The sequence below is a fragment of the Rhinatrema bivittatum genome, chromosome 9, assembly GCF_901001135.1.
Source record: "Rhinatrema bivittatum chromosome 9, aRhiBiv1.1, whole genome shotgun sequence".
Lineage (NCBI taxonomy): Eukaryota > Metazoa > Chordata > Amphibia > Gymnophiona > Rhinatrematidae > Rhinatrema > Rhinatrema bivittatum.
In genome coordinates this window covers 256,968-273,927 of record NC_042623.1, presented here as the reverse complement: position 1 = coordinate 273,927, position 16,960 = coordinate 256,968, and the positions used below count along the sequence as shown (strand labels likewise).

Genomic DNA, 16,960 nt, shown 5'->3' with positions numbered 1-16,960 from the left:
ACGCTTCCCCATCAGACCCAGCTAATTTCAGACCCATCGCAAACTTACCACTCATTGCCAAACTGATGGAAAAAATTGTCAACAAGCAACTGTCAGATTATTTGGAAGATCATAATATTCTATCCCCGGCTCAATATGGCTTCCGAAAACGCCTAAACACCGAATCGCTCCTACTATCTCTCACGGACACAATACTAGTTAATCTGGAGAAAAAACAATCCTACCTGCTGGTTCTTCTAGATCTTTCTGCTGCGTTTGATACGGTAAAACACTCTACTCTAATAGACCAACTAGCCAACATAGGGATCAAAGGCACAGCGCTCAGATGGTTTCATTCCTTCTTAAGCAACAGATTCTACAAAGTAAGGATAAACAACAAAGAATCGCATCCAATCCTTACTGAGCAAGGAGTCCCGCAAGGATCCTCACTTTCACCCACCCTCTTCAATATCTACCTCCTCCCTCTCTGCCATCTACTCTCAAACCTCAAGCTTACTCATTACCTTTATGCAGACGACATACAAATCCTTCTTCCGATTACAGAATCCCTTCAAAAAACGATCACTTACTGGAACGAATGCCTTCAGCCTATTAAAAATTTACTCTCAAGCCTCAACTTAGTATTGAATGCTAATAAAACCGAAATGCTCATTGTCTCCCAGGATCCACTCACAATCTCTTCCAGCCTCTCTCTACCAAACGCAAATAACACGTTCTCACCTGACGTCAGAGACCTTGGAGCATGGCTAGACAACCATCTAAACCTAAAAAAGTTCGTAAATAATACCACAAAGGACTGCTTTTACAAACTGCAAGTCCTCAAAAAACTTAAACCCCTCCTTTACTTCTCCGACTTCAGGCTAGTACTACAATCCATCATTCTTTCTAAGCTCGACTATTGCAACTCCCTGCTTCTAGGAATACCCACCAACACTATCAAATCATTACAGATGGTTCAGAATTCAGCGGCTAGAATACTAACAAGCACTAACAAAAAAGATCATATCACCCCAATCCTTCGTAATCTACATTGGCTTCCCATTAAACAAAGGATACTCTATAAGGTACTCACTATCATCCACAAAGCGACAAACAAACTAGCTCCCATCACATTAACCTCTCAACTCCAACCGCACACGTCTTCCAGACCAATCAGAAGCGCATACAGAGGAACACTGCATGCTCCGCAAATAAAATCTTCATTGAGCAAACGAGCGATTTCTTCAGCAGGCCCCCACCAGTGGAACACACTTCCCCCAGATCTAAGATTAGAAACTAGTCACCAAGAATTCAAAAAAAGACTTAAGACCTTTCTTTTCAAACAAGCCTTCCCAGACGCTTAATTCTACTCTGACGGACAGACATCCTATATATTAGGTATCTCCTAATCATGGACACCACACTAAGTCCTTTTTTAAGACTCTGCAACTGAACAACTATCTTTGAGTTCAAAAAATTCATTTCTATATATATATTTGGCACTGTTAATACGCCTTTATTCTACATTAAATAGTTATACTGCTTATATTAAATAATATAATTTTTATGTATTACCAGTTAAACTATAATTTATTTTATCACTATGTTAAATTGTCATCTAGTTAAATTGTCATCTAGTATTACCAGTTAAACTATAATATTTATTTATCACTATGTTAAATTGTCATCTAGTTATATTGTTCCATATGTTCTACTGTTCTATGTAAAGCTCCGCTCTCTGTTGGGCAGTTCATTGTTTTATGTAAACCGGAGTGATTTGTAGTCCCTACAAGAACTTCGGTATATAAGAATTAAAAATATAAATAAAATAAATAATGGATGAGACGATGGTTTTATCTTCTTTAGGATGTTCTCTATTTCTAGAGTGGATGTTGGCTCGAAGGTATCCAGAACTGTTGGGGTTGTGTTAAGTTGTTGGGTGGTTGTGTGCGCTGATTGAGAGCTGGAGGTGATTGAGTAATTCGGAAGCGTCGATGTTCCCTTGAGGGGGGCGACCAGTGTGGCGATTTTCTTGTCAAAGAAGACTGCTAGTTCGTTAGCTTTATTTGAGGCTTGTTCATCTGGTATGATGGGCATGGTTGGTTTCGTGAGGGCTGAAACATAAGAGAATAGAGCTCTTGAGTCGAAAATGAAGTGGTGTATCTTTCTGGCGAAGAATTCTTTCTTGGTTTTGTTGATGTCTATTCTATATGAATTTAGACATGATTTGTAGTTGAGGAGGGTTGTCGTCGATGGGCTTTTCCGCCATTTGTTTTCCTTACTTCTCAGCTCCTGTTTGCGCGATTTCAGCTCAGGTGTGAACCAGGGTTTCCTGTTGTCTTTGTCTGGATTTAGAGATTTTGTCGTCATGGGGCATGCTTGATCTGCTACCTTGTGAGTGAGGTTGATCCATGATGAGGTGGCAGAGTTGGCGTCTGATGCACTAATTCCGGTGCACTAATTCCGTTGTTAGGTATGCACTGAGCTCGTCTCCTGTGCAAGGTTTCCTGACGGATATGGAAGTTGAGTGTTTTATTTGTGGAGGGTGTTCCTTGATCTCAATCACAGCAGAGATGATTCGGTGGTCAGACCAAGGTACCGGTAGGCAAGTTGGGATGGATGAATTTGGTATATAAAATCATTTAAATAAATAAATAAACAAACAACCTTCTCCACCAAAGGGCATCTAAATCCCTTAGGTACTATCACTGTCAGCTGTACAAGTACAGGAACCGTGCCTCGGGACCATGGAAGGGCAATTGTTGGTCTTCAAGATTGACAAGGGAACCACCGCACTGCCCAAGGGGATATTTCTGCCCGATTTTTCGAATATCATCAACAATTATACGCACAGAAGTCTCAAGACCAGGCAATCACGGAGGCCCTATTCTGGCACACTCCATGGCCATGCATATCCCCGTAGCAATTACTGGCCCTTAATGCCTGTATTAGTGAACAAGAGGTACATACGGCCATACAGAAACTTAAATTGGAGAAGGCCGCAGGGCAGGACGGTCTGCGCTCCGAATTCTATAAAATTCTGAAATTTTCCCTGTTATCACCCCTTCGGACCTTCTAACACGAAATGCTAGATCTTGGTTCGCTGTCTGCAGCTTTAAACCACTCGGTCTTCCCGAAGCCAGGCAAGGACCCACTAGAAGTAGGATCGTACCAGCCAATTTCTCTCATTAATGCTGACATTAAGCTCTTGGCCACACGACTAAGTGGCCTACTCCCTTCTCTCATCCATGGGGACCAAACAGTGTTTGTTCAGGGGCATCAGGGGGTACGAAACGTACAGTGCTTAATCGCGGCTCTCAGCTACTCACCTGGGGAGGAGGTGGCGATCCTCAGTCTAGACACGGAAAAGGCGTTCGATTCATTGTCATGGGAATACCTATTCTGGGCGCCGAGACGGTATGGAATTTCGGGGGCGTTTCTGCAGCAGCTTGAGCTGCTGTACAGTAACCCTAGCGCTAGTGTACTAGTGAATGGAGCCCCGACGCCCTCGTATGATTTGCATTGTGCAGTCCATCAGGGCTGCCCTCTCTCCCCATTGCTCTTTATCATAGCTCTTGAACCCTTAGCTATCCGCCTGCAGGGATATAGCCAGCTGTGGGGTATTTGTGTTGACAATCATCCCCTTAAGTTAACAATGTTCGTCGATGACCTTCTGCTTTTTATGGGTCGTCCCCGCTCCAGCATACCTATAATCAATCTATTTGACCAATTTCAACGGGTGGCGGGCCTAAAAATCAACTTTGCTAAGTCGGAAGCACTGGCTTTGGAGCCTTGGTTGCAACATACGTGGGACGGCCATTTTCCTCTCAGGTGGGCCACCAAATTAAAATACCTGGGAATATGGGTGCTTCGGAATCTGGCAGGTCTATATGACTTCAATGTGCGCTCCATTTTAGACAAAGTACAGGCCAAATTGGAAGCTTGGAGTGCGCTGCCGCTGTCCCTGTTTGAGCGATGTGCATTGATTAAAATGGTAATTGCCCCAAATTCATCTACGTTTTGCATATGACCCATTGCTGGTTGAAGGCGGGGGGGCCCTCAGAAGGCTGTGCACCATGCTTCAGAAATTTTTATGGAAGGGGAGGAGGGCACGCCTCAGTTACGTAACGATGGCGTGTCCTAAGAAACGGGTGGGATATGGCCTGCCAGATTTCCGACTGTATAATGCTGCTTGCCAGTTGCGCTTCGTGGGGGAGTGGCTCACTGACACTTTTCGCTAATGTGAACCGGGTTTAATATCCTGTATGACTGCCCCTGGTCCCCTTTGAGCCTTTTCCAGACAAACGAGAGCGCGCGGAAGGTATTAGCCTTCCCCAGGGTGTTGTTAAATCCCTGCCTTCGAGCCTGGCGCTGGTTACACTTGCAGGGAGGTCTGGCAGGCCTCACCTCGATGCTGATGCCATTCTTGCGAAATGTGGGATTTGTGCCGGGAAGGAATTGCAGAGTCCTATTCCAGGTTTGGGCCTGCAGGGGAGTGAGGTATGCTTGTCATTGTTATGATCACTATACGTGTGTACTGCTAGTTTATGCTACCTTGGCTGCTACTTATCAGTTACCTAACAAACATTTTTTTGCTTACTTGCAAGCAAGACATTACTTAACCTCTTTTCAGTGGACACCAGGAGTCCGGCTGGCGGAGTCAGCATTCGCTACCAAGGTGTTCAACATGGCCCTTCTTACCAATACTATCTCCGGCTGGCTCAAGCTCGGTCGGACCTTGTGCAAAGAGAGCCAAGCTAGATCATCTGGCGACCAAATGGACTATGGAGCTTGCTATGCCCATCACTCCACAATACCTGGAACAGTGCTTTACAGCGGTACACAGACAAGTCCCAGGCATTGGTCTCCGGGAAGTTCAGTTTAAAATCCTGCACTGCATTTATTGTACTGACGTCCGTTGCTTCCAGATGGGGTGCTCGGGCTCCCCTCTCTGCATAAAGTGCAGGACTGCTGAGGGCAAGCTCATACACAGTCTTTTTCAGTGCCGGACCCTAAGCAGTTTTAGGGGTTCAGTAGCAGATGTTTTTCTGCAGTGTACCGCCGCCCCAGTGCCGGCCACTGGGCAATTTCTTCTGTCTAGCCTACAGGCCTGTTCTCCTGTCATCTGCCACTCCAAAGACAGATTTAGCAGAGTGGCCGCCCTTTTGGCGCGTCGTACGATCCTCTCCGACTGGGCGGCCCCGGATGGGTTCCCATCAGTGCTGGCCTGGTTTCAGCGAATAGCCTCGTTTTCCCAACTGGAACGTTTGGACTTTGTACTGGGCAAGCAGAAGCCGGACAAACTGTACCAGGCCTGCTGGCAGGCTTGTGTTCTTCTGATGCAGACAGCTGTTCAGGAAGGGCTGCGGGCAGATGGCTATAAGCCTGAATGGTGCAACCCAGTGTCTCAGTAGGGGGAGGGAAGGGAAGGGTAGTGTGTGGTAGTGTGAATGGTGTGTGGTATGCATGAGGCAGAGTGAGGTGTAAATGTTCGTGGTATGAGGGGAACTGGTATGGGGAGAAAATAGAAAAACCTGATGGGCTGGAGACATGAGGGTGGTCTCTGTTGCTGTTAGTTTGTTTAAACAACTTATGTTGTATTGGATGTTCAGTATATTGGATGTACCTGCTGAGTGCGGGACTCACTGCCTAAGAACATAAGAACATGTTTCCTCCCAATAAGAACATGTTTCCTCCCAATAAAAATTATTTTGAAAAAAAAAAAAAGGAAAAAGCATAAGAATTGTCACGTTAAGTGTAAAACAGTGATAAGGTAGGCTAAGAGAGAATTTGAAACAAAGTTAGCCATAAAGGCAAAAACTCATAATAAAATCTTTTTAAAATCTATCCGAAGCAAGAAACCTGTGAGACCATTAGATGACCAAGGAGTTAAACACTCCTGGGGGAATTCTGCGCACAAAAACAGAAAATTCTGCAAACTTTATATTGGTCAAAATAACACAGTTTACATGACAGCCTTTAACTAACTACATTTTAAATTAATACAGAAAAACGTTATTAGAGATGCAGAATTTTAAATATTTTGAGCAGAATTTCCCTAGAAATGTACTGTATGAGTGTCCCTTCCACTCGCTCTCCCTACTCCCCTGGCCAGTTTGCCTTCTCAGGCCCCAACTCCTCCACCTGCCAATATCTCTCCCCTTCACCTCTAGGCTCAACCCTTTCCATTCTATTGCCAGTCCCAGACTTTAACCCTGTTCTCAGTACTGTCCCTCACACAGGCTCCCTCTGTCCCTCCCTCTCTCTCACACACACACACACACGTTCCCTCTCTCTAGTACACATATACACACCCTCATACAGGCTCCCTCACATACACAATCCCTTCACACAGGCTAGCACCCTCACATACACACAATCCCTTTTTCATACACATGAGCTCCCAATCTCCCCCACACATACACACTCCTTCACAATCTCCTCATATAGGCTCCCTTTCTCTGAAACCCACTCAAGCATCCCCCAGCCCCCTCTTTTACCTCCCATGCTCTCTCACCCTCCTGCGCTGTCACCCTCCCCTCACACAGGCTCCCTCTTTGAAACCTACAAGCATCCCCCCCACTCCCCCTCTTACCACCCTCCCCCACACCCCCTTTCCTCTCTCACACACACATTCTCTCTCACCGGCATTCCTTTCCCCTCATATAGTCTCCTTCTCTCTGAAACCCACATTCAAGCATCCCCCCACCCACCCTCTCTTACCTCCCATGCTCTCTCACACCCTCCTGCTTTCTCTCAACTTCCCCACTCCCTCTCTCTCTCTCACACCCTCCCCCCCCCCCCCACCAACCATGCTCTCTGTCACCCTCCCCTCTCTCACACACATTCTCCTTCACCGGCATGCTACGGCGAAGATGAAGGCCCGGCGCGCCGTTCGTGGCATGCCAGGGTCTCCTCCACTATTTTCTGCCGTGCTGAGATGCCCCCACCCTCGCGATGGCCACAGTACGTGCGCTTCCGGTTTTGGAGGGAGGAAATCGGCGAGGCGACTGAAAATCTGTGGGAAGGACGACGAGGGAAGAAATCTGTGAGGTGAAAGAGGAAATCTACAGGAAGGGGGAATTCTGTGCAAATTCTGCATTCCGCAGTAGCGCAAAATTCCCCCAGGAGTATTAAAGGGGCTCTTAGGGAAGATAAGGGTATTGCAGAAAGACTAAATGAATCTGTTTATTTATACATTTTTATATACAGACATTAGATCAATGATATCACATCAGTTTACAGATAACAGAAAGGAAATAAGCGGGAGGGGTACTTATTTCTTACAGTGAAACATATCTTTAACAATGCAATGAAATGAACTTGACGTTTAGCAACAAGATACAATACGGGAATATAAAAAGAATGAACGTTGATACGCAAACTCTTAACGCAACTTAAAGGGATTAGTTAGTCTTAAAATGACACGTGGTGAAATTGAGCAGCATGCGACCAGGGACAGGGGGGTCGGACAAAATGAAAACAGGGGCAGGGCTAACAAGGAAGAGTGGTAGGGTGTTGGGGGTATGATAATTAGGGGAAGGCTAGCTGGAAAAGCCAGGTTTTTAGGTGTTTTTGAAGAGCTGTGTTGAGGGTTCAGATCTTAGTTGTGCTGGAAGGCTGTTCCAGAGGGAAGGTCCGGCTATGGAGAGTGCGCGTTCCCTTGTCATGGTTAGATGTGCTTCTTTTGGGGTGGGGATGTGGAGAAGAGCAGTGTTAGAGGATCGGAGGGTTCGTTGCAGTGTGTGGTATCGTAGGGGTGTGCTTAACCAGTCCAATTTGTCGGTGTGGAGTGACTTGTGAATGAGGGATAGAACTTTATGTTGTGTCCGAAAGGCGATGGGTAGCCAGTGGAGGTCCTTGAGGATGGGAGTGATGTGGTCCGATTTCTTTTGGCTTGCGAGGGATCTGGCTGCTGCATTTTGTAGTAGCTGCAGGGGTCTGATTGTAGCTGCGGGGAGGCCGAGCAGAAGGGAGTTACAGTAGTCAAGTTTTGAGAATGGTTTGGTCTGGAGGACGGTTCTGTAGTCGTGTGGGAAGAGCAGCGGTTTGAGTCTTTTGAGGATCTGAAGCTTGAAGAATCCGTCTTTAATGATGGTGTTGATGTGCTTTTTGAGGTTGATTTCTGTATCAAGAGTGACTCCGAGGTTTCTTGCTGTAAGGGCTAGTTGATGGTTCGGGAGGGTTGTTGGGCTTTGATGTTTGAGATGGTGGTTGGGGTGTTGGAGATGTGAAGGATTTCAGTTTTTTTTGTGGTTGAGGGAGAGTGAGAGCTGAGTGAGGAGTTATGTCCGACAGGTGGGTGTCCCAGGTTTTTAGCGTGCTTTCGAGGGAAGATTTGAGGGGGAGCAGAATCTGTACATCATCTGCGTATATGTAAAATGTAAGCCCTTTTTTGGAAAGAAGGTTGCAGAGGGGGAGCATGTAGATGTTGAGCAATGTGAAGGAGAAGGATGATCCTTGGGGTACGCCTTGTGGTAGGGGGAATTGTTTGGATTGAGATGATTCTATTTTTACTGAGTAGGACCTGTGGGAGAGATATGAGGCAAACCATTTGAGTGTGGTGTCACATAAGCCAATTTCTTTTAGTCTGCTTCTGTGTTTTTATTAATGAGGATGTTAGGGAGATACCGGTTTCGGAGATGGTTTTTTTTTTTTTTTTTAAGGGTGATGAGTCAGATTAACTTAACCAAATCACTGTGAATCTGGATGAAGTAGTAGGCCAGATTGACAAACTAAAGAGTAGCAAATCACCTAGACCGGATGATATGCATCCCAGGGTTCTGAAGGAAATCAAACATAATTTCTGATCTATTAGTAAAAATTTGTAACCTATCATTAAAATCATCCATTGTACCTGAAGACTGGAGGGTGGCTAATGTAACCCCAATATATAAAAAGGGCTCCAGGGGCGATCTGGAAAGCTACAGACCAGTTAGCCTGACTTCAGTTCTGGGAAAAATAGTGGAAAGTGTTCTAAATATCAAAATATCAGACCACTCCAGATACTTCAAAATACTGCAGCCAGAATACTAACAGGAAAAAAGAGGAGGGACCATATAACTGAAACTCTAGCAGACTTACATTGGTTACCCATCAAATACAGGATAAAATACAAAGCCTTATGCACCATACTCAAACTAATATATGATAAAGAAGCAGACTTGCTAAACACGGCCTTACGAGTACACGTTCCACAAAGAAACCTCCGCTCAGCAAACAGAGCACTACTAACAATCCCTTCAGTAAAGTCAGCAAAATTAACCCAAGTGAGAGAAAGGGCTTTATCATTGGCTGGACCCATACTATGGAACACGATGCCCCCCGAACTCAGATTACAGAATAATCTCAAAACTTTTAAGAAAAATCTAAAAACATGGCTCTTTAAAAAAGCCTTCACTAAAGAGTGTGGAGGGTAGAGAATGAAAGTAGAGAATGAAAGTAGAGAATGAAAGCAAACGGTTGCCGGTATATAAAATAAAATAAATAAATAAATAAAATAAAGGGTAATGCAGATGAGAATGAATTTACTCAATCCTACATTTAAGAAGTAATATTTCAAAGCGATAGTAACTCAATAATATACCTGGACTTGACCAACATTACTCAAATAATGATTTTATTTATGAAATTGTAACCGAGCTTTATTGGCACCTGTTAGAATGTACGATATCCTACATTTACTTACCTTAGTCTACGTGCCTATTTGTAAACCGTTGCGATGGTATATAACTTAGCGACGGTATAGAAAAGTTTTTAAATAAAATAAATAAATAAAATCACAGAACATATAGAAAGACATGGTTTAATGGAACAAAATCAGCATGGTTTTACCTAATACAAGTCTTGCCTCACAAATCTGCTTCACTTTTTTGTAGGGGTTAATAAACACGTAAAGGTGAACTGATAGATTTAGTATATTTGGATTATCAGAAGGCATTTGACAAAGTTCCTTATGAGAAGCTTCTAGGAAAAGTAAAAAGTCAGGAGATAGGTGGCTATGTCCTTTCGTGGATTACAAACTGGTTAAAACACAAAACTTTTTCCTAAAAGAAGCAAAGAAATGTATTATTCTTTGGGAAAAACATTTCTGTGTTCCCAGATGTTGCCAAAACAACGCAGGCGAAAAGAAAGCGTTTTCTTATGATGCGTCCAGCTGTAACAGGCTTGGGCGCTTCCTTTTGGCTGTACTTTCCGTGCAAATGTGTTGTGAAGCATGCTGGAGTAAAATACGTGCTTTTGATCCCATACAACTAAATTCCTTTGTAAATAACAAAGTAAATTCAGACCCTTCAACTGTTAGAACAAGTTCTGAATAGCCTGTACCGGCCACAGAAATGAATATCACTAGCTTGACGGTCTATTCTTGAGTTTGATAGTTAATAATTTCTTTCAGAATTTCATTGGAATCCTCTTAATTGTGGTCTGACACGATATTAGAGGGAATTTGATTTATTATTCTTGTTAAATATTTTCATGTGAATTACCTATGTATCATTTCTTGTCAAGTTAATGCTTGTTAACTGAATTTAAAAGCATATAAATAAAAGATTAAAAAAAAAAAACACAGGAAACAGAATAGGATTAAATGGACTATTTTCTCAATGGAGGGGAGTGGGCAGTGGATTGCGTCAGGGATCTGTACTGGGACCTGTGCTTTTCAATATATTTATAAATGATCTGGAAAGGAATACGACAAGTGAGGTAATCAAATTTGCAGATGATACAAAATTATTCAGAGTAGTTAAATCACAAGCGGAGTGTGATAAATTGCAAGATGACCTTGTGAGACTGGAAAACTGGGCATCCAAATGGCAGATGAAATTTAATGTGGATAAGTGCAAGGTGATGCATATAGGGAAAAATAACCCTTGCTATAGTTACACAATGTTGGGTTCCATATTAGGTGCTACAACCCAAGAAAGAGATCTAGGCGTCAGTGGATAATACATTGAAATCATCTGTTCAGTGTGCTGCGGCAGTCAAAAAAGTAAACAGAATGTTGGGAATTATTAGAAGGGAATGGTGAATAAAACGGAAAATGTCATAATGCTTCTGTATCGCTCCATGGTGAGACCGCACCTTGAATGCTGTGTACAATTCTGGTCACCGCATCTCAAAAAAGATGGAGAAGGTACAGAGAAGGGCAACCAAAATGATAAAGGGGATGGAACAGCTCCCCTATGAAGAAAGACTAAAGAGGTTAGGGCTGTTCAGCTTGGAGAAGAGACGGCTGAGGGGGGATATGATAGAGGTGTTTAAAATCATAAGAGGTCTAGAATGGGTAAAAGTGAATCGGTTATTTACTCTTTCAGATAATAGAAGGACTAGGAGCACTCCATGAAGTTAGCACATTTAAAACTATTTGGAGAAAGTTCTCAGTCAACACACAAACTCTGGGATTTGTTGCCAAGGGATGTGGTTAGCTCAGTTAGCGTAGCTGGGTTTAAAAAAATGTTTGGATAAGTTCTTGGAGGAGAAGTCCATTACCTGCTATTAATTAAGTTGACTTAGAAAATAGCCACTGCTATTATTAGCATCAGTAGCATGGGATAGACAGTTTTTGGGTACTTGCCAGGTTCTTATGGTCTGGATTGGCCACTGTTGGAAACAAGATGCTGGACATGATGGACCCTTGGTCTGACCCAGTATGGCATGTTCTTATACTCTCCCGACTCCTATCTGGAGCCTTTAACAAAGATTATTTAAAAAGCTAAAAAAAAAAATTGCTTACCATAATGGGTCACTTGGGAGGTTAGATCAGTATAAAAGATACTAAGCTCAAAAGAATGTGAACATAAAATCCTCAAAAGGTGGGTGAAGAAAGAACAATATATAGTGCCCTGCTCATATATTATGATGTGGGTCATAACTGATGCCCAACTTTGATTCCAATGACTTGGAAGGGGAAGAATATAAAATATTTTAGACAATTAAATCCACAAATCCCTCTTATTATGTTTTTTTTGTTTTGTTTTGATTTTTTTAATTTGTGACAGTTGAGTTATTCAACCATGTTTAACTCCCGCAGATTTTGCTTAAATATTGCATACCATTGTGTTGTTGCGCGTTTATTACTGTAAGGTTCTGTACCTGATTTGCCAACAAAAAGTACAGGACATTTACAGCAAATTCAAAAACACTACAAATAGATACTTGGCCAGCTACAATTCACAGAATGTTTCACCCATTCTAACCACACCTCATTAGTTACCGGTTGCTCAGCATAGTTAAAGCTTTAATCTTGGCATTGAAGGTTCAGCATGATATGGGTCCCATCTATCCTACCTCATTCTTTATAGTCACAAGAGGGTAAATATCTCATGATTCCATCACCAAAAGCCTTTAATTCAGCTATGGCATGAAATCTGTGTTTTCTTATGCGCTTCCCAACTGGTGGAATAAGTTACTGCAAACTATGCTCTTGTCAATTAACCTTATGTTTTTCAGATGTTTAAAAAGCTTTTTAATTATTGCTATTTTTGTTCATCAATATATTGCTTGATTTTATGTCTTCTGCTTCTACTTCTGTTACCTATGGACTATGTTTCTCTATAATCTACTCTGAGCAATCTTAGGAGAACAGGATAAATGAATGAATGAATTAAAATATATAAATGGATGGATGAATGAATGAATGAATAAATGTCAAAATTTGCCATCTCCATTCCTGGGAATAGATGGATAATCACATTTCTTTTGTATTCTTTGTATGCCAGTGGATATAACAGCCAGGGACATAGGTATGACTTTTAAATAAAAATAAAATTTGATCTCTTATCTTTATCAAAGTATAAAATAGCAGATAACTTTTTTCCAGTAAAATTGTTTACATAATGTCTTCTCTTTGGATTCAACTCAAATTAGACATGTGGCCCAATCACATTAAGCTTTAGATTAGAAAAAGGCAATCTTCCTCAAAACAAATACTAGCAAAACAAAACAAATACTAGCAAAATACCTGCATATTCTGGGTAGCAAATTGTAAGAGGACTCCTTTTGATTTTCTCTTCAAAAAGATCTTTTTTGTTTAGGAAAAGAATAATAGATGTGTCTGTAAACCATTTATTGTTGCAGATGCTGTCAAACAATTTCATACTTTCATGCATCCGATTCTGAAATTGAAAGAAAAAATTGTTAAAGTTGTATAAATAGCAGTTAAATATTAAAGCAATTTTGCTTACCTGTAAACAGGGTTCTCCACTGACAGCAGGATGAATGAGCCATTACATGTAGGCAACATCATCCAATGGCACTGACATGGACCCAGTTCTCAGAGCTCAGTAAAAACTTTACTGAGCATGTGCATGCAGCCGCATGAACAGCTCAGTCTCCTCCATAGTTTTATCTTAAAGGTTGACTCTCCAGGGAGGTGGGCAGATATTTAAAATGGTTAATTCATCCAACTTTCTACAGAGAACCCTGTTTACATGTAAGTACATTTGCTTTCCCCATCAACAATCAGGTATGAATTAGCCATTATGTATGGGGAGTCCCAAGCTGAGGACTGCACTATGGACACACTTAAAGGCAACCCAGCCCCGCCAGGTGGAATGTGCTCAAAGTTGTCGTCTCCTCAGGACATGCTATCCACGCAGTAATGGGACATAAATGAAAATATGCACAAATGACCAAGTAGCAGCCTTACGACCCCTCCTTAACCAGGACCTGGCTGGATACCTGGTCCACCTTAAATCCCATAGAGGGATGACAGCCCTGGGCAGGACCCTGCTGGGCAGGAAGAGCTCTATGGGCTGGACCCTGCTGGGGAGGTTAAGGGGCAGAGTGCAGTTGGGATCAGGAAACCTCACATCTCCAGGAATAGAAGCTCCTCACCCTCTAAGGATATGGTTAGTGCAGTTAGTAGAGCTGTGTTTAAAAAAGGATTGGATAAGTTCTTGGAAGAGAAGTCCACTACCTGCTATTAAGTTGACAGCCACTGCTATTACTAGTAACAATAACATGGAATAGACTTAGTTTTGGGGTATTTGCCAGGTTCTTATGGACTGGATTGGCCACTGTTGGAAACAGGATGCTGGGCTTGATGGACTCTTGGTCTGACCCAGTATGGCATGTTCTTATTTTCTTATGAGTACACTACAAAGGCAGGCAGCCTATTCTGATGTTTTGCTGTTATAGTAATAAAAGTTGAAATTGCATGAGAAAATGGAGAAATTACTTACCTGATAATTTTGTTTTCCTTAGTGTAGAAAGATGGACTCAGGACCAATGGGTATAGTGTACTCCTGATAGCAGTTGGAGACAGATCAGATTTCAATCTGACATCAGCCCTAGTATATATACCCCTGCAGGAAGTGCAGCTCTTCAGTATTCGCCACGAAAAGCATTGTGGATATATGTATGACTGAATAATTTGAATAACCTGATTAACTTTATAACTTGGTTAACTTGATTAATTTGAACTGGTTGAATTGGCTATAACTGGAGACCGCCAGTGCCCTCAACCGAGAAACGTCGACACCCGGTAGGATGGGTATCCTAGATGAAGGAAAGCATGGCTTACCCTTGAATCACTCGCTCCCGGGGATGTCCCCAAGAACTACATGAGTAACGGCAGCCGTGGGTGGGATGCTGAGTCCATCTGTCTACACTAAGGAAAACAAAATTATCAGGTAAGTAATTTCTCCATTTCCTAGCGTGTAGCAGATGGATTCAGGACCAATGGGATATATAAAAGCTACTCCCGAACCGGGTGGGAGGCTGCCCATGACCCACTTAGCACTGCCCTTGCAAATGCTGTGTCCTCCCGAGCCTGAACATCCAGGCGGTAAAACCTGGAGAAGGTGTGGATGGAGGACCATGTCGCCGCCCTGCAGACCTTGGCGGGTGACAGCATCTTGGTTTCCGCCCAGGACACTGCCTGGGCTCTAGTAGAATGGATCTTGACTTGTAAAGGCGATGGCTTGCCTGCTTCCACGTAGGCCGCCTTGATGACTTCTTTGATCCAGCAGGCTATGGTTGCTCGCGAGGCCGCTTCCCCCTGCTTCTTCCCGCTGTGAAGGACGAATAGATGGTCCGTCTTTCGTACGGCTTCCGACCTTTCCAGGTGTCAGACTAGGAGTCTGCAGACGTTGAGATGGCGTAGACTTCGAGCCTCTTCCGAATTCTTATGCTCATCTGGCGATGGTAGCAAGATGGTTTGGTTGAGATGGAAGTGAGACACCACTTTGGGGAGGAACGATGGAACTGTGCGTAACTGGATGAGTCTGAGGAACGTCTCTCGACAGGACAGTGCTTGTAGCTCAGATATACGACGGGCTGAACAGACTGCCAGCAGGAAGGCTGTCTTCAATGTTAATAGTTGAAGAGACAGGCTGTGGAGAGGTCTGAAGGAGGTTCCTGCTAGGAAGTCTAGGACCAGGTTAATGTTCCAAAGAGGCACCGGCCACTTTAGGGGTGGTCGGATGTGCTTGACTCCTTTCAGGAAGCAGGAGACATCCGGGTGAGAGGCTATGCTGCCGCTCTCTGTTCTGTAGCATGACAAGGCAGCCACCTCTACCTTGATGGAGGTGAGGGACAATCCCTTCTGTAGCCCGTTCTGTAGGAATTCCAAAATCACAGGAATTTTGACTGAGTGTGGTATGATGTTGTGGTCCTCGCACCAGGATTTGAATACTCTCCAAATCCTTATGTATGTTAGGGATGTGGAGAACTTGCGTGCTCGGAGTAGGGTGTCAATTACTGCCCCCGAGTATCCTCTCCTCCTTAGGCGAGCCCTCTCAATGGCCAGACCGTAAGAGAGAATCGAGCTGGATCCTCGTGGAGGATCGGTCCCTGTTGGAGCAGGTCTCTGTGTGGAGGTTGCGGCAGGGGGTTCCCTGCCAGCAGTCTTCGCATGTCTGCGTACCACGGTTTTCTTGGCCAGTCCGGGACCACTAGAAGTACTGGCCCCCAGTGGTGTTCTATTTTGTGGATGATCGCGCCCAATAGGGGCCACGGCGGGAAGGCGTATAACAGAGTTTCCTGTGGCCAGGTCTGTACCAGACTGATAAAGCAAGAGGGAAGGCTATCTAAAAAAGCCGTTTGGGCAACAATGAAGGTTAGACGCCAATTAAAGTCCAAGTGTAAGCTTTATTTGGATGGAGACATGAATTCATACAAATGCCCGACTCAGGCCGAGTTTCACCCCAACTGGGGCTGCCTCAGGGGCTAGAAACAATAAATACATAATATCAATAAAAATAAAAACACAGTAGGACATACATAAATGAATTAAAAACATTTAAAACATGTACAAACTTTAAATGCAAAAGGTACCACTGATAAAAAACACAGATAAACAATGCACAAATGAAAACCACAGATAAAAAACATAAATGTAATTTAAAAAGTGGGTCAGGGTAAAATGAAAATATAGTGTCAAAACCATGTTTGTACCTGTGTGAAGTAAGTCTCTTTGTATGTATCAAAGAACTGTCTTGGAATAAATACACCAAATACATTAATGTTCTGGTGGTCTGTGAATCAATAAACAAAGAAATAGTGACTCTAAAAATAACATACAGTGATAAAAAGGCCAAAATTAGTAAGAAACTAAGATCTATTATGTATACAATTTGTCCAATAATAATACTAAAAAAAGGCTCATAATTAAGTCAGGAACATCGTGTGTATAATGTACAGTGCCAGGTATTATAGATATCTGTACAATTCAATGTCAATGTGTAATTGTTGAATAATACGAACTGAACAAATACACAAAAAAAAACCAAAGAGTAAAAACTATGCCGTTCAATTCAGGGCCATGAACCGGATAAAGTGCAGGATAAATCATCTAGTCATTCACTACCACCAGACCACCAGAACATTAATGTATTTGGTGTATTTATTCCAAGACAGTTTTTTGATACATACAAAGAGACTTACTTCACACAGGTACAAACATGGTTTTGACACTATATTTTCATTTTACCCTGACCCACTTTTTAAATTACATTTATGTTTTTTATCTGTGGCTTTC

At 42.9% G+C, this 16,960-nt stretch overlaps 1 protein-coding gene across 1 annotated transcript in view; it reads right to left on the bottom strand.

Annotated features, from left to right (window-relative positions):
- Positions 1–16,960, bottom strand: part of LOC115098648 (guanine nucleotide-binding protein G(i) subunit alpha-1) — a 235,577-nt gene that overhangs the window by 11,572 nt on the left and 207,045 nt on the right. The window contains exon 8 of the mRNA XM_029615409.1: positions 12,941–13,094. Coding sequence (XP_029471269.1) covers positions 12,941–13,094 — 154 coding nt within the window. The remainder of the gene's footprint in view (positions 1–12,940; positions 13,095–16,960) is intronic.